General features: G+C 51.6%; 2 protein-coding genes and 1 pseudogene across 2 annotated transcripts; 2 read left to right on the top strand and 1 right to left on the bottom strand.

The window, feature by feature from the left end:
* The first annotated feature begins 337 nt into the window (after positions 1-337).
* LOC127210907 (transmembrane protein 198-like) lies at positions 338-2,568 on the top strand. Its single transcript, XM_051170691.1, has 4 exons — positions 338-531; positions 1,041-1,622; positions 1,939-2,099; positions 2,232-2,568. The coding sequence occupies exons 1-4, from the start codon at positions 357-359 to the stop codon at positions 2,367-2,369; spliced, it is 1,056 nt and encodes a 351-aa protein (XP_051026648.1). The 5' UTR covers positions 338-356; the 3' UTR covers positions 2,370-2,568.
* Positions 2,569-3,988: 1,420 nt separating this feature from the next.
* Positions 3,989-10,753, bottom strand: Mmp19 (matrix metallopeptidase 19). The gene is made up of 9 exons (XM_051170690.1): positions 10,630-10,753; positions 10,098-10,183; positions 7,865-7,995; positions 7,489-7,704; positions 6,702-6,947; positions 5,897-6,022; positions 4,984-5,148; positions 4,687-4,814; positions 3,989-4,560 (listed from the first exon to the last, which is right to left on the bottom strand). Exons 1-9 carry the CDS (start codon positions 10,717-10,719, stop codon positions 4,162-4,164), a joined length of 1,587 nt encoding a protein of 528 aa, XP_051026647.1. The 5' UTR covers positions 10,720-10,753; the 3' UTR covers positions 3,989-4,161.
* Positions 10,754-13,909: 3,156 nt separating this feature from the next.
* On the top strand, positions 13,910-15,340 carry LOC127210896 (tubulin alpha chain-like; annotated as a pseudogene).
* Positions 15,341-16,420: the final 1,080 nt, after the last annotated feature.

The following is a 16,420-nucleotide window of genomic DNA, read 5'->3' as shown; positions in this document are numbered from 1 at the left end:
ATAAAGCTGACCGGGAGCAATTCCATCCTTTTGCTCTCCTCAGCACTGCAGGGTGGTGAGCAGTTGTCCTGGGACCCTAGGATGACTCACTCTGTCCTCTTCCTTCCTCTCCTCACTCAATTAACCCTACCCTGTCAGCTTTGGCAGGGCTTGGTATTAACTCCCAACGGGGGTGGGGGTGGGGGGATGGAGTTGCTTTCTAGTTGGAACAGATCACTTTTCAAAAGAAACGGAAGTTCAGAATCCTCAAGGTCCTGTGGTTTCTGCTCTCTGTTCTTTTCCAGGTTCACCAGCCCCCCGGCCACATAGTTACGGATGGGTGAAAGGAGCTGGCTCTGACCTTCCACGCTGTGGCCATGGAGAAAGCCTTGCTGCCCCTGACTGTAACATCTGACCCCAGGCCCTTTAACCAACAGCTCCCTGAGCCTCCAGACCCGAGATGTGTCTTGGAACCCCAGGACAGCCTGGAACTGACCCCCGCCCTGGTGTGCGCCCTTTCTTGCTGTTTTGGGATCATCTATGGCTGCTTTGGTGAGGGCTGGGCCCAGGGCCTGGGGGGGTGGGCAGCCTCCTAAGATTGTTCTCCTCCAGAACGGTGCCTGCGTTCACCTCCCGTATCAGGGAAGGCCTGCCTTCAGCGTTTCCCATCTTGCCTCTGGCAGCTTCTGGTCATTCTGGCTTTCACCCGTGGCTCTATTCTTTGCCTTTCATTTGTCTCCTACCTCAAACATCCTATTCCTCGACTGTCCCCCTCACCAGAGATTTCAGCTTTCCCTGGAATCTGAGTCAGTCTGTGGTGACTTCCTGCGTACCATCCTCTCCACGGTGTATCCATTCTACCTCCTGATTTCTCCACCTGCCCCCTCAGAGTTTCTGACTGTCCCCCTTCTGTAGCTGGTGCAGCAGCCTTTTCTTCCTGTTTCCTCGAGGACCCCGTGGTGCGACGCTCCTGGCTTCTGCTTTCCCTCCTGATACACCAAAACCATCCCTGTAGGACCCGCCCCCTTCCACCTTCTCAGTGCCTCCTGCCTCCCTCCCAGGCTACCGATGCTTCAAGGCGGTGATGTTTCTCTCCGGTCTGCTGTCAGGAGCTCTGGTGATCTTCCTGCTGTGCCATAAGGAGCGGGTGCTGGAGACACAGCTGAGCCTGGAAGTGAGCGCGGGCATCGCGCTGGGCATTGGACTCCTCTGCGGCCTGGTCACCATGTTGGTTCGCAGTGTTGGGCTCTTTCTGACTGGTCTCCTGCTAGGTCTGACCCTGGGCGCTGGCGCCTTACTGGGCACTGAAGCCGTCTACCAGCCACACTCAGCCTGGGTGCCAGTCGGTGGGCTGATGGGCCTGGCGCTGCTAGGAGCCCTGCTCACACTTCGATGGCCACGTCCGTTCACGGTCCTCGGCACCGCGCTGCTAGGGGCTGCGGTGCTGGTGGCCTGCGCTGACTACTTTGTGGAAGGACTGGCGCTGGGCACTCGGCTGGGTGAACGCCTGCAGGCGCTTCCAGAGTTGCTCCCTCTTTGCTGGTATAGCTGGGTCTTACTGGGGACCTGGCCAGTCTTGGGGGCTCTTGGGACACTAGCCCAGTGGAAACTCATGGCTGAGGAATGCGGGAACCATACCAATGGTGAGTTAGTGCTGTGGCACAAAAGCAGCTGGCCTGCCCCTGCTTCCTACACGTGAGGAAAGGGGTCCCCCTGTCACACAGAACAGGGCACTGCAGTTAAAGCTGAACTAGCCAAAGGCTAGGACTCTCGTCAGAGGGCGGAGGGATCCCAGAGAAGGGTAGGAGGGAACTGTAAAAGAAATCCACTAACTGAAGAGAAGCAGCAGCTTGAGAGAGAGCCCACAAGAGGGAGGCCAAGTGGGTTTCTATGGAGTCTGATTCTGGCTGGGCTTGGGGTCCAGGGCCTAAAGAACCCATATCGCCTCCTCCCCGACAGTGGTCTTGAGCGGCCGGCGAAGGCATCTCCAGCTCCTTCAGACCCATCATCGGCAAGAGGCCAAGTGGCATCGGAAGCCTTCTCGGGTGGCACTGTGTGAAGGCAGCTGTGGGAGTCAGCTTCCCCACCGTATCCGGAGCCCTGCTCGGCGTGCAGCTCCAGTGAGTGGGAGGGTGAGGCACCCTGAGGAGGATGGGTCACAGGGCATACGGTGCTGGCCAGGATGAGCTGGGGGGGGGGGGGGGGGCTCTGATCCAGAACCTTTCTACTTTCTCTGCCCTGTATCCATTCAGAGTTGTCTCCAGAGTCTTCCTGAGTGTCAGCTGGGCCCAAGCACCCGGGCTCCCGGTCCCCACACTATCCTGGACCTGGATTCTGACTGCAGCTCCACTGTCCTCCTTACCACACCTTCTCGCCCCGACCAGACCTGAGCCTAGCCCTGCAGAGACACTGATCCCCTAGTGAGGGCAGGAGATTGCTGTGTGGACAGGGCCTGAGCCCACAGCACCCACACAGATCTCCCTACCCTTGGACTTGGTTCTCTGCCCAGACCAAGCCTTTTAGAGACTGACAGAGAAGAGTGAGAGTACAAACACCTACCTCTGTCCAGAAGTAGAGGTGCCCTAGTCCCCAGACACACCGACTCCGCACCTAGGAGGTTTGCCCAAAATAGCTTTTTCTTGGTTCCTGTAATTGAGGGGTAGAACCCAGAGTGTTGCCCATAGTAGGCACGTGTTCAATCACTGAACTACAACCAGTTCCCAAATACCCATTTTGTTTTCATTTGGTTTTGGGTTGGTTGGTTGGTTTTTGTTTGTTTGTTTGTTTGTTTTTGTTTTTGAGACAGGGTTTCTCTGTGTATACTTGGCTGTCCTCATCTCACTTTGTAGACCAGGCTGGCCTCAAATTCACAGTGATCTGCCTGCCTCTGCCTCCTGAGTGCTGGGATTAAAGGTGTGAGTCACAGTGCCCAGCCAGTTGGTTGGTTTTCTATTTTTTTATTTTTTGTTTTTTTTTTATTGTTTTTGTTTTTGAGACAGGGTTTCTCTATGTAGCTCTGGGTATCCTGCAACTCACTCTGTAGGCCATGCTGGCCTTGAACTCACAGATATCTTCCTGCCTCTGCCTCCCATGTTAGTATTAAAGGTGTGCTCCACCAGACAGGGAGGACGGCACAGAGGTGCTCCAAGATCTCCCAGCCTCCTTTTGAGGGGTAACTGGGCTTCCGGTTAGCCTTTCTACCTAGACCCCATAGCCATGAGTCCCCTCTACCTCAGTGGGGAGCACCATCCTCCATGGTGCTGTCCCCTCTCTCCTCAATGGAGGAAGACCACAGCATCTGCCTCAGCTCCCCTCTCTCCAAACAGAGCACTCGCCCACAGGGCTGGTTGTCGCCTTCTTGCTCAGAGGAGCCTGGTATTCAGGGCTGCACGGTAGTCAAGTGCCTTCTGTGTCTCTCAACATAGGTAATATTAGGTCCCTCCTAAACCAGAATTTGGGTCCAGCCACTAACCCGGTCTAACTCCCCCCGCCACCTCTGACTCTCTTGACCATTGTCTGTTTCTGGGTTTCCCAGGCAGTATGAAGGTAGGCCTACCCTTCCCCTGAGCAACAAATCTGTAACGGAAGCAGGAACATGGAAACAAGGGAATAAAATGGCGTTGAGAAGTCAGCTGGGGAGTTGGGCCTCTCCTGCTGCTGCTTTGCACCGCGGAACAAAGCTAATCTTCCTCCTCAAGATCTACTGAGACACAACGGTATACTACACATACACACAGCCAGCCAGCTCTCTCGGGAACATGAAGTTAGCCTTTAGTAAATGCAGATCCCCTAGCTCAGGCTACCAGCTGACCTGCTGCCTCCTGTTAGCAAAAGACCCTACTGACAGCCGGGCATGGTAGCACATGCATTAATCCCAGCGCTCGGGAGGCAGAGGCAGGCGGATCGCTGTGAGTTCGAGGCCAGCCTGGTCTACAGAGTGAGTCCAGGACAGCCAAGGCTACACAGACCCTGTCTAAAAAAAAAAAAAAAGGAGGAGGAGGAGGAGGAAGAAGCAAGAAAGAGCAAGCTATATGACAAGGGGAAATGGGAACTGGGGACTGACTGGGAAGGGGGAATAGGAGAGTGGCATCCAGAACCGGAATGGTTATGGGCATGAGGTCTACGGTGGGTGCCCATCTGGTAACATCGGCACAATCCCAATGAGCAGACACTGATTAGTCCTTAGGCTCCTAGTGGGGTGACGTTAGCAGGGAATGAAAGGGTTGCAGAGTCTGTAGCTGAGGGAGTAGTGCCGAAGATGGCGCCCATGGTCGAGGGAGTGGCATCCAATACTGTGTCTGCGGTGGAGGGAGTAGTGTGTCGGGTTAATGAGTCGGGGTCTGGGGTCTGAGGACTGCAGTGCATCCAGTCTGTGATATTTCTGGGATAGCCCTTTGCCGCCCGAAGCTGCTGGTTGAGACGCCAATACTCTTTCCCCTTGAAGAAGTAGACTTGGCCATCTTGCCCGCTCACAGCTGCCGAGAGCCGGTCTGGAACTCCAGTAAACAATTTCTTGATTGGTTTGGGGTAGCGGCTGAAATCAGTTCTGGCCAGCTCGTCCCATTGCCAGTATCCTGAGCCCTAATTTGAGGTGGATATGAAGAAGAGAATCAGGAAAAAAATGCTTAGGGACCCCAGACACTCGCCGACCCCTTTAAGGGTGAGACTGCCCCTCCTCAGAAGGTACTACCCTCAGCTTTGTTATACCTTCAAAAGGAACACCTTTTGATTCACAGGCCAATAGAGAGCTGCGTCCAGGTTGGGCTCTACCCTGTTGAGTTTCATGGGAAAGCCAGGAGCCATCTTGAAATCTACATAGCGCCACACCTTGTTTCCTGAAAATGGCCAAAGGAAGAATAAGTAGCCTCTGTCATCAGATGGGACCTTTCAGTCCCTCTCTCATGCTCTCAGAAATTTCTCAAGGCACCCCACCCCCCGCGCCCGCTCTCATTCACAGCTTATTGGTGACCAGGCCCTTAGGTGAGACCTTAGTACCCCACTCACCCTTGAAGAAATGAATCCGTCGTGTCCGAGGGGAGTAGACAGCAGCATCGAGGTTCCCAGGGAGCCCCTCCCAAAGGGCAGACACTCGGAACAAGGGGCCCGGCCCTGAATCTGTCACAGTCCACACATAGTCCCCTTTGAAAGCATAGGTCTTCCCACGAGGCCCTGAGAACAGAAGCACGTCAGTAAGTTTGAGAGACAAGAACTCATGAGTGTCTCGGGTGGCTTCCTTCCTGGCCACTGATGGCCTCTTCAAAAAGTCAACTTCAAGAAAAAAGGGCAGAGATGGAAGACACAGAGCCGAGCCACTCCAGTCAGTCAGCTGTTTCTCTTTGGAGACCTCGTGCTCCACACCAGGTAGCTTTCCAACCAGGTGCAAAGCCTTCTCTACCAGGCATTGCAGCCAGTTCCATCTTGCTATGTTTCCACATGTTTTTGTTCTGTTGTTTGGTTTTTTTTTTTTTTTTTTTTCTTTTTTTTTTTTTTTTTTTTCTTCGAGACAGGGTCTCTCTGTGTAGCCTTGGCTGTCCCTGGACTCTCTTTGTAGACCAGGCTGGCCTTGAGCTCACAGCGATCGCCTGCCTCTGCCTCCCGAGTGTGTTTGGTTTTTTTCGAGACAGGCTTTCTCTGTGTAATCCAACTCACTCTGTAGGCCAGGCTCTCCTGGAACTCAGAGACCCACCTGCCTCTGCCTCCCCAGAGCACCACCACACCCAGCTCTACCTAGCCCTCTTTTAATTTGGCTCTGAGTGTTCCCTCTCTACTCTACATGTCTTCCCTGCTTACCAGCCACTTCCTGGAATCCAACCCCAATGCTCCCACTGAGGTCCAACACCACCCCCATCCATCCAGGCGCTGAAGTCGGTAGACTGTCCCCATTGCCTGCTGACAGCCCGTCGGCAAAGGACCTCACCCAACATCACTGCATCCACATCAGTGCCACACGGGTTTGGCATGGGACTGGGTTCTGTGGTCACTGGTGACACAGTAGGCACCTCGGTCTCTTCCTCCTCATCTCCTGTCTCTGGGCTCCTCTTGCCTGCGTAGGGAAAGAAGTCCAAACAAGTCTCCGCTTGTCTGCTGTACCTTCTGGTCAATGGCCCCACAGAGAGAGAGGGGGGATTCTGAGAGGTTTCCCTTGGTGGTCGGCAATATGTTGGAGATGGCTTAGTTTTGACAAGCGCCAATGAAAAGGAAGTTTCCTGGCAATGTATAGTCTAGTCTACATCTTCAAGAGTGGGGTTGGGGCTAGAGAGATGGCTCAGCCGTTAAAGGCTAGGCTCACAACCATAAATATAAGAGTTCAGTTCCCAGCACCCATGGCTGTCTCTCCAGCCACATAAAAATAAAGTAAAATAGTGGGGTTGCTAGGCATGGTGGTGCACACCTGTAATCCCAGCACTAAGGATGCAGGGGCAGGCGGATTGTTGTGGGTCTGAGGCCAGGCTGAGTTACATGGCAAGTTCCAGGACAGCCAGAGCTACATCATAGAGACCCTGTCTCCAAACAACAAAGAAGGATTGGGGTATGAGGGGAAGAAGGTCCAGGAGGGATGATTAGACATAAAAGGGTCAAAAATAGAGACAGATTTTTGAGGATGAATAGCTTGCTGAACTGGGCAGAGGAAGAGAAAGAAGCCAAGCCGTTTCACTCCATGAAAGCTAGTATTGTCTCCTTAAGCCTAGAGAGTTATTTGTCAGGCTGACTCTTATGCTCACCATACAGAGCCTGGATCCCTGCCACGTCATCTGGATGCAGCTTGAAGTAGGGCTGGTAGCCAGCATAGACAGGAGCCATGAGTGCCTGGGTATATCGGGAGTGCCCAAGTCCCAGGGCATGGCCGACTTCGTGGGCAGCAATGATACGCAGGTTCACTCCTTGGTAGGTCCCCTCAGTCCAGAACTCATCTTTATCAAAGTGTACACTGCCAAGCTCTGGTATATCAGCATGGGCCAAGACCTTTCCTGGGCAGAGGCAACAGTAGACAGTGCCATGAGAGCCCACACTGAGAGACCGCACACCCTGCCTGCCGTATACTCAAGCCACTGTCAAGTGTGGTGACACACCTGTAATCACAGCACTTAGAGGATCAGAAGTTCAGGGTCATCCTCAGCTGCGTAGTGGGTTCTATGTCAGCCTGGACCACATTGAGATGCAGGATGCACCGCCATAGCTACCTTAGGTGCTTCTTCCGAATTTCCCATCATCACCCCGGGAAGCCCAAAACAAAATCTTCACCATCCTGGCCTGCACTCTCCTCTGTGACCCAGCGTCCTCTCAGGATGAGATTTGAGAGAGGAAATGAAAGCCAGGCATAAGATTGAAAGAGGAGACTTAGTAAGGGCCCAGCTAGGTGATAAACGTTCCTCTGGGGACTGTTACAGGGTCGGAGTACAGGGTATAGCTGGGTAAAACTGACTAGCTGAACCTTAAGGTCCCTCAGAACCTGGCTCAAGGGAACAGTTTAGTACTGAGGTCTGTTGAAAGCTAAGAAGCAAAGCCTACCAGGCCCATCAAAGGTGTTGGAGCAGTATGAGCTTTGGCGGCCATGGAAAGAGAGGCGGATGTCAGCCCATCCGGTTTTCACCTCCCGGAAGGTCAGGGGGGCCACACTGCTCCAATACTTGAAGGCCTGATGCAGGGCTGCCCGGGCTCTGGAGGCCGAGAGGGTCGAAGGCAGGTTCAAGATGCGGAAGGTCAAGTGCTTCTTTCTCCAGTGGCCTGGTTAAAGGACAAGAAAGGAAGTTAGAAACACAACTTCCCGGGGTGAAGGGACTGAACACCCTTCTCAGCAGGCTACTGAACACCCCAGGCTGTCCCAACGCCACCCTCCCTCAGAGCCAGGCTGCCCTCTCCCTCCCTTCCGAGACTCAGTCCTCACCGAGAAGCAGGTATTTAAGGGTCTTCTCATTGAATGGATCCTCCAGGCCACAACGAGGCTGCTTCATACGGGCCCTGGTGGCATCATCCATCTGACCTGAAACTGGCAGTTCAGATGCTTCCTGGAAAGCTCTAGAAAGAGAGAGGTCGGTCCACAAGGGCAGGTGGGTCTGGGATGGCTTGAAATTGAGGATAGATCTCTGGCCTCCAGGTGCCCAAAGTCTGGAGCTGAAGAGGACCCTCCAGCCTCTGATGCTCACAACGGGGGCTTTGTCTTCTTCCCTGTAGAAATGGCGGCACTCGCAGCGCCAGCTCTCCGTTTTCAGGATGTTTTGAGGAAGCCCTGAAGTGTGGCCTTCCTCCCTTCTTTCCACGCTTTCTGGCTTTCTGATCTAGTGAGCAGACCCACTCGACTCCCTGGCCAGCGCCCTCTGGAGAGTCTCCCCTCACAGCTGCTTTGCTCCCCCACTTCAGCCTGCTGTACTCACCTCCCAGCCTGCACTGGGGCGACTTCAGCTCACAGCTTTACTTGTGCGTGCATTACCTCCTGTGGACTGTGTGTAACTATTGGTACTTTATGAAGGACAGTGCCTCCAAAGGCATGCTCTGGGCCTCAGCAGGTCCATTGGCTGTGTCCCTCATCTCATTTGTTTATATATCTTTTTGAGATAAGGTCTCACTTTATAGCCTTGGCTGGCCTTAAACTCACTTTGAAACACAGGCTGGCCTCAAATTCATGGCAGTATTCCCGCCCCCCCCCCCCCGCCCACCCCGGCCAGGGGGTTTCTCTGTGTAGCCTTGGCTGTCCTAGACTTGCTTTGTAGACCAGGCTGGCCTCGAACTCACAGCGATCCACCTGCCTCTGCCTCCCTGAGTGCTGGGCAGGGAGCCACCACCACACCCAGCTCATGCCTATAATTACAGCATAGTAGAGGCTGAGACAGGAAGATTGCTAAGAATTTCAGGCCAGTCTAAGCGACAGAATCAAAAAGTAATAATAAAAATTAAAACTAAAGATGACTTTCCATTGTGTAGACCAGCCTAGCCTCCAGCTCTTTTGTTAAAATTTTTGTTCTTAGCTGCTGGTGGTGGTGGTGGTGGTGGTGGCAGTGGCGGCGGCGGCAGCGGCGGCAGTGGTGGTGGCGGTGGTGGTGGTGGTGGCGGCGGTGGTGGCAGTGGCGGCGCACACCCTTGAACCTAGCACTAGGAAGGCAGATGCAGGGATATCTAAGTTCAAGGCCAGCCTAGTCTACAGAGTGAATTCCAGGGCATCACAGAGGACCAATCCGTCTTAGGGGCTAAGGGGGTGCAGAAGGCAGTTTCATTCTTTTGTATGTTTCTCCATGTGTAAACATTGTTTACAGATGTTCAGGTGCCCAAGAAAGCCAGAAGAGGGCATCAGACCCTTTGGAGCTTCCGGGTATTGGTGCTGGTCTTCCGGAAGAGCAGCACATACTCTTCGCTGCTGAGCTGTTTTTCCATGATGTCATCTTGTCCACTTCTCCCTTTTTTTAGGCAGTGTCTCACTTAACTGGCCTGAAACTCACTACGTAGGCCAAGCTGGCCTGGAACTCACAGATATCCACCTGCTTCTGCCTCTGCCTCCTAAATGCTAGAAAGTAGAATCCCACGACTGAAGACATGAGCAATCACACCAAGCTAGTCTTCAACTTTTGGTGTGGGGTGGGGGTTTGAAGACAAGGTTTCTCTGTGTAGCCCTGGCTGTCCTAGTCTCTCTTTATAGGCCAGCCTGGCCTCGAATTCACAGAGATTCTCCTGCCTCTGCCTCCTGAGTGCTGGGTTTAAAGGTGTGCACCACTATGCTGGCTGCCTCATCTCCAGCTTTTTTTTTTTTTTTTTTTTTTTTTTTTTTTTTGGTTTTTTTGAGACAAGGTTTCTCTGTGTAGCCTTGGCTGTCCTGGACTCCCTTTGTAGACCAGGCTGGCCTTGAACTCACAGCAATCCACCTGCCTCTGCCTCCCCAGTGCTGGGATTAAAGGTATGCCCCACCACGCCCAGCCTAGTCTCCAACTTTTAATGCTTTTGTCTCTGCCACCCCAGTACTGAGGTCACAGCTGTGGGCCGCCATGCCTGGCCTGGTGCTCCTCACCCTGACTCTCACCTCACATTCCACCGCCCTACAGATCCCTGCTGTGGATTGGGGTCAAGCAGAGGTGGGCCTACAGAGAGGGAGGACCTGGGAAAGCATGAGCCTTGTGGCCTTAGGGCCTCACCTTAGGGCCTCTGTGACATCTTGTAGCCTGAAGTCATTCGCTCCTTCTAGAGGCTTCTGTAGATACCCATACTGCAACAGGTAATCCTATAACAACATGGAGGTAGGAAGGTTAGTCTCCGGGTAGTTTCCAATGACCTAAAAGAAGCTGGGCGTGGTGGCGCACGCCTTTAATCCCAGCACTCTGGAGGCAGAGGCAGGCGGATCTCTATGAGATTTACGGTCTACATAGCAAGTTCCAAGCCAGGCAGGGCTACATAGTGAGACACTGTCTCAAACAAACAATCCAAATGTCCTAACAAGGCCCATCAGGAGGGAAGGGGACAGACACGGAAGAAGTCTGGGACCTCAGATGGAACAAGGGAAAGAGCAGGAAGTAGGTAGCATAGCAGGATGCAAAGCAAATCAAGACAGGCAGGTGGGCTGTGGGCAGGTGGGCTGTGGGGCAGGTGGGCTGTGGGGCAAGAGGGAAGCTAGCAAACACTATGACGTGGGAATCCCGGTCTGAGCCCTCCTTTGCCCAGAAGACTCACCAAGACTGCTTCCTTCTCGGAAGGCCCCAGAGCCCGGCCCGAGCCTGTCATGGGCAGTAAGAAGCACAGCCACAGTTGTTGCCAGTCCATAGTCCCAGCAGACAAGAGCTTCCGAGGCTGTCCGAGCCCAAGCCCTCTGACCTGAGACTTCTGGGAGCCTGAGGAGCAGGGCTAGGCAGGGGACTCTTACCTCCAGGTCTTCACTGTCAACCTCTGGTCCTCTTTATAAACCTTCCACTGTGGAGAATGGGGGTTTGGGGGGGGGCAGTGGGAGGTGACTCAGCCCAGAGACATGTCGCAACTCACCATTAACTCCTCCTCTACCAAAGAGTAGAAGCCAAAAAAAAGAAAAAGAAAAAAGCCCCTAACACCCCCTTTCCCCAGAGCCCTCTGCTGGAGACAAGATGATTTTCTATGTTGCTCTGGGGTCTGCCTCCCAGCAGGGTGAGACCTAGAACCTCTAGAGAGACTAGAGTAGGACCAGGGCTGCCCCCTAGAGTTGAGCATTTCCTGCCCTTCAGGGATCCCAGGCCAGCAAATCCCTGAGCTTCACAAGTCCCTTTGCCCCTGACAAGGAAAAATCAATGAGAACCAAGGGGTAGGAGGCAACAGAGGTAGCCTGAGTTTCAAAGAGCAAAGATGAGATCTGCTTGGTTTTTGTTGTCTTTGGTTTTGTTGTTGTTGCTTGACAGTGTCTCTCTATGTGTTCCTGGCTCTCCTGACACTCCCTATGTAAACAAACTAGCCCAGAGCTCACAGAACCACTATGCCCAACTTTGAGGTCTGTTTCTTTGCAACAAAGATCAAGTTAGGAGATTAAGTCAGAATCTAGCCTTGCAGGCTGGCCTTGAGCTCTAGATCAAGGCTTCTTAAATGTTTTCCATTTGTGACTCTTTTTGCTAGAGAAAAAAAAATTTTTTTTTACAGTTTATATCGATTATAAAATAGGTATTCTAGGGACTAGAGACCTGGTTCAGCAGTTAAGATACTTGCTGCTCTTCCAGAGAGGCCCCAAGTTCTGTTCCCACTACCAACAACAACTCCATAAGCACTACACACAAAAGGCGTAACACATACATGAGCTTTAAGCCGTGCAGTGGTGGCGTATGCCTTTAATCCCAGCACTCAGAGGCAGAGTCAGGCTGATATCTGTGAGTTCGAGGCCAGCCTGGTCTACAAAGTGACTCCAGGACAGCCAAGGCTACACAGAAAAAAAAAAAAAAAAGGAAGGTAGAGGGTTAACAAGACAGCTCAACAAGTAGATTCTTGCTGCCAAGCCTGCTGACCTGAGTTCGATTCCCGAGGAGCACATGATGGAAGGAGAAAACCGATTCCTACAAGTTCTCCTTTGACTTCCACACATGCATGATGGCATGAACACTGTCCCCTCCACACATGTATACACACACGTACACACACACACACAGGCACACATGTATGCACACGTGTGTGCACACACACACACACACACACACACAAATTAAATAAATATAATATTTAAAACTAAGGTGAGCTAGGCATAGTAGTACATGTCTTTAATCCCAGTACTTTAGATAAAGAAATAGGCAGAGTGGGACATGGTGGCCCACGCCTGTAACCCCAGCACTCGGGAGGCAGAGGCAGGGGGATCGCTGTGAGGCTACATAATGAGACCTTATCTCAAAATTTAAAAAAAAAATTTTTTTTTTAAGGCAAGAGCAGCAGGGCACAGTGGTGCATGCCTTTAATGATAGCACACACACATAAATAAAAAACAAATTTACATATTCATGAGTAGGGCATTGGATCACCCAGGAACTGTAGGTACAGACAATTGTGAGCCACCCTGTCAGTTTTGGGAGGTGAACCCAGGTCTTCTGGAAGAGCGACTAACACTCTTAACCAATGGACCATTCTCAAACTTCATGTGTTTTGTTTTTCATTTGTTTGGTTGGTTTGGTTTTTCGAGAAAGTTGACTTGGGTTGATCTTTGAAGGCTGGCTGAGAATCAGAAGGACAGAGTCTGGACAGGTCAGAGTGACAGTACAGAGCTAGAGCAGAGACGCTCACCTCACAGAGCTTCGAGCACGCTGTGCTAAGTGAAAGGTCAGCGGTTTGGCTCACCACTGCGGGTTCCCACCTCAAGCCATCTCTGGCCTTTACGAGTACTGTGGAGCACACCTGTAATCGCAGCACTCCGGAGGCAGAGACAGGATGATCTCTGTGAAGGTGAGGCTAGCCTGGTCTACAGAGTGAGTCCAGGACAGCCAAAGCTCTGTTACACAGAGAAACCCTGTCTCAAAAAAAAACCAACCAACCAAAAAACAAACAAACAAACAAAAACTCTTAGATATAGCCCTGCATTGGGGGAACATCTTTAATCCTAGCCTTCAAGGAGCAGAGGCAGGTAGATTACTGTGAGTTCAAGGCTAGCCTGGCCTACACAGTGAGTGCCAGGACTAAATAGTGAGACTGTCTCAAAAAACAAAGAAGCAAACAAACCAACAAAACCCAAAAAACCTAACTACTTGGTTCACCACTAGGACTACAGTTCAGTTCATAGATTGCTGCCTAATGCACACAAAGCCTGAATTCCATCCTTAGCGCTATACAAACCAACTATGCTGGATGGAATATGCCTAAAATATTAGCACTTATGAGTTATAGGAAGATGATAAGTTCAAGGTCATCCTCAACTATATAACAAGTTCTAGGCTAGCTTTGGTTATGAGGCCCTGTCTCAAAATTAAAGCAAGTTGGGCATGGTGGCGGCACAAACCTTTAATCCCAGCACTGAGGGAGGCAGAGGTGGGCAGATTGCTGTGAGTTTGAGGCCAGCCTGGTCTACAAAGCAAGTCCATCCAGGACAGCCAAGGCTACACAGAGAAGCCTTGTCTCGAAAAGCAAAAACAGACAAATAAAAAATTAAAGCAATTAAATACTATAAAGGAAGAATTATTCTAGTCTTTTGGCTGGGGGGCGGGGAGCACATGGTGGCACATACTTTTAATTTCAGTACTCAAGAGGCAAGAAGCTCTGTATGAATCTGAGGCCAACCTGGTCTACCTAACAAGCTCAAGACCAGCCAGGGCTGTGTAGAGAGACCCTAGAGGAGGAGGAGGAGGATGACGACAAGTGGGAGAAAGAGAAGAACAAGAAGAATAGCTTCATTGTGTTACTTACCTTGCCTCTTAGCTGTCGGGAACGGTAACCAGGACCCAGTGTCGGCTTCTATCACTCTCACCTTCTAACCCTTAGCTACCATGCATACACGAGTGAATCGCCATCCACATTGGCCAGTCTGGTGTCCAGATCAGCTGGGAGCTCTACTGCCTGGAACGTGGCATCCAGCCTGATGGCCAGATGCCAAGTGACAAGACCATCGGAGGGGGAGCCGACTCCTTCAACACCTTCTTCAGTGAGACAGACGCTGGCAAGCACGTGCCCCGGGCGGTGTTCGTAGATCTGGAACCCACAGTTATTGATGAGGTCGCACTGGTACCTACCGCCAGCTCTTCCACCCTGAGCAGCTCATCCCAGGCAAGGAAGATGCTGCCAATAACTATGCCCGTGGCCACTACACCATTGGCAAGGAGATCATTGACCTTATCTTGGACAGAATTTGCAAGCTGGTAAGTGCCTTACATGGATACATTTAAAAATGCGGTGAGGGGGTTCCGGTATCTAGCTAGGAGTGTATGCCCTGCCAATAAAACATTACATTTCCTTCTCTTTTCTACGGGCTGACCAGTGCACGGGTCTTCAGGGCTTCTTGGTTTTCCATAGCTTTGGCGGGGGACCTGGCTCTGGCTTCACCTCCCTGCTGATGGAGCGGCTCTCTGTTGACTATGGAAAGAAATCCAAGCTGGAGTTCTCCATTTATCCCGCCCCCCCAGGTTTCCACTGCTGTGGTTGGGCCCTCCAACTCCATGCTCAGCCCACACCACCCTGGAGGACACTGATTGTGCCTTCCTGGTAGACAATGAAGCTATCTATGACATCTATCATAAAAACCTTGACATTGAGCGCCTGACCTACACTACTAACCTTAACTGCCTTATTAGCTGGGTTGTGTCATCCATCACTGCTTCCCTCAGATTTGATGGGGTCCTGAATGTTGACCTGACAGAATTCCAGACCAACCTGGTGCCCTACCCTTGCACCCACTTCCCTCTGGCCACATATGCCCCTGTCATCTCTGCTAAGAAAGCTTACCATGAGCAGCTTTCTGCCACAGAGATCACCAATGCCTGCTTTGAGCCAGATGGTGAAATGTGACCCTCACCATGGTGAAAATATGGCTTGCTGCCTGCTGTCCAGTGGTGTTAAAATGGTTCCTAAAAATGTCAATGCTGCTATTGCCACCATCAAGACCAAGCATACCATCCAGTTTGTGGACTGGTGCCCCACTGGCTTCAAGGTTGGCATTAATGACCAGCCCCCTACCGTGGTGCCTGGTGGAGACCTGGCCAAGGTCTAGAGAGCTGTGTGCATGCTGAGCAACACCACAGCCATTGCTGAGGCCTGGGCCCGCCTGGATCACAAGTTTGATCTGATGTGTGCCAAGCGGGCCTTTGTGCACTGGTATGTGGGTGAGGGCATGGAGGAGGGAGAGTTCTCTGAGGCCTGCGAGGACATGGCTGCCCTGGAGAAGGATTATGAGGAGGTTGGTGTGGATTCTCCTGAAGGAGAGGGGCAGGAGGAAGGACAGGAATACTAATCTATTCTCAGAGCCCCTGAATCATGTCAAATTTCCGAGGCTTCAGCTTCAACGTGAAGCTGACAGGCAGTGATGCTATCAATTGTGTTATTTTCATTCTGTGATCATGTCTTCTCCATGTGTGCCTGGAAGGGTTTTTTTCCGTGATGTCTCAAAGTAAACGCTTTACAAAAAAGGAGGAGGAAGAGGAGGAGGAGAGAGAAAGAGACAGAGAGGGAGGAGGTGTTTGGAGAGATAGCTCAGTGGTTGAAGGCATTGACTATTCTTTCTGGTTTACTTTTTAAATATTTTTATTTAATTTTTAAATTTATGTGCATTGGTATGAGGGTGTCGGATCTTGGAGTTACAGACAGTTCTGAGCTGCCATGTGGGTGCTGGGAATTGAACCCAGGACCTTTGGAAGAGCAGACAGTGCTCTTAACCACTGAGCCAACTCTCCAGCCCCTATTTATTTATTTAGTATACAATGCTCTGCCTGCATGTACACCTGCACTCCAGAAGAGGGCACCAGATCTCATTATAGATGGTTTTAAGCCACCATATGGTTGCTGGGAATTGAACTCAGGACCTTTGGAAGAGCAGGCAGTGCTCTTAACCACTGAGCCATCTCTCCAGCCCTGTTTTGTTTATTTTTAAAGACCGGGTTTCTCTGTGTAGCCTCGGATGTCTTGGAACTCCCTCTGTAGACCAGGGTGGCCTGGATCTCACAGAGATCTACCTGCTTCTGCTTCCTGAGTGCTAGGATTAAAGGTGTGCACCACCACTGCCCGGCTGAACACTGACTATTCTTTCAGAGGACCCAGATTCAATTCTCAGCATCCACATGGTGGATCCAACTCCCTCTTCTGGTCCCTAAATACAGCAGGTACCCAAGGGGTGCACAGACATACATGTAGGCAAACACTCACACGCATAAAATTAAAATATAAATGTTTTAATTTTAGCAGGGCAGTGGTGGTGCACGCCTTTAATCCCAGCACTTGGGAGACAGATGACTGAGAGGTCAAGGCCAGCCTGGTCTACAAAGCAGTCCAGGACAGTCAAGGCTACAGAAAGAGACCTTGTCTCGGAAAAAAATTTTTTTTATATTTT

This window comes from Acomys russatus, chromosome 28 (genome assembly GCF_903995435.1).
Source record: "Acomys russatus chromosome 28, mAcoRus1.1, whole genome shotgun sequence".
In the NCBI taxonomy this organism is placed as follows: Eukaryota; Metazoa; Chordata; class Mammalia; order Rodentia; family Muridae; genus Acomys; species Acomys russatus.
This window is presented reverse-complemented; position numbering and strand designations above follow the sequence as displayed.

Coding starts and splice junctions, on each gene's coding strand:
- LOC127210907 (XM_051170691.1), top strand. CDS start 357: ATGGAGAAAGCCTTGCTGCCCCTGACTGTAACATCTGACCCCAGGCCC. Junction 532..1,040: donor GATCATCTATGGCTGCTTTG/GTGAGGGCTGGG, acceptor CCTCCCTCCCAG/GCTACCGATGCTTCAAGGCG. Junction 1,623..1,938: donor ATGCGGGAACCATACCAATG/GTGAGTTAGTGC, acceptor CCTCCCCGACAG/TGGTCTTGAGCGGCCGGCGA.
- Mmp19 (XM_051170690.1), bottom strand. CDS start 10,719: ATGGACTGGCAACAACTGTGGCTGTGCTTCTTACTGCCCATGACAGGC. Junction 6,948..7,488: donor CAACACCTTTGATGGGCCTG/GTAGGCTTTGCT, acceptor GCCTCTGCCCAG/GAAAGGTCTTGGCCCATGCT. Junction 6,023..6,701: donor AGGGATCCAGGCTCTGTATG/GTGAGCATAAGA, acceptor TTCCCTACGCAG/GCAAGAGGAGCCCAGAGACA.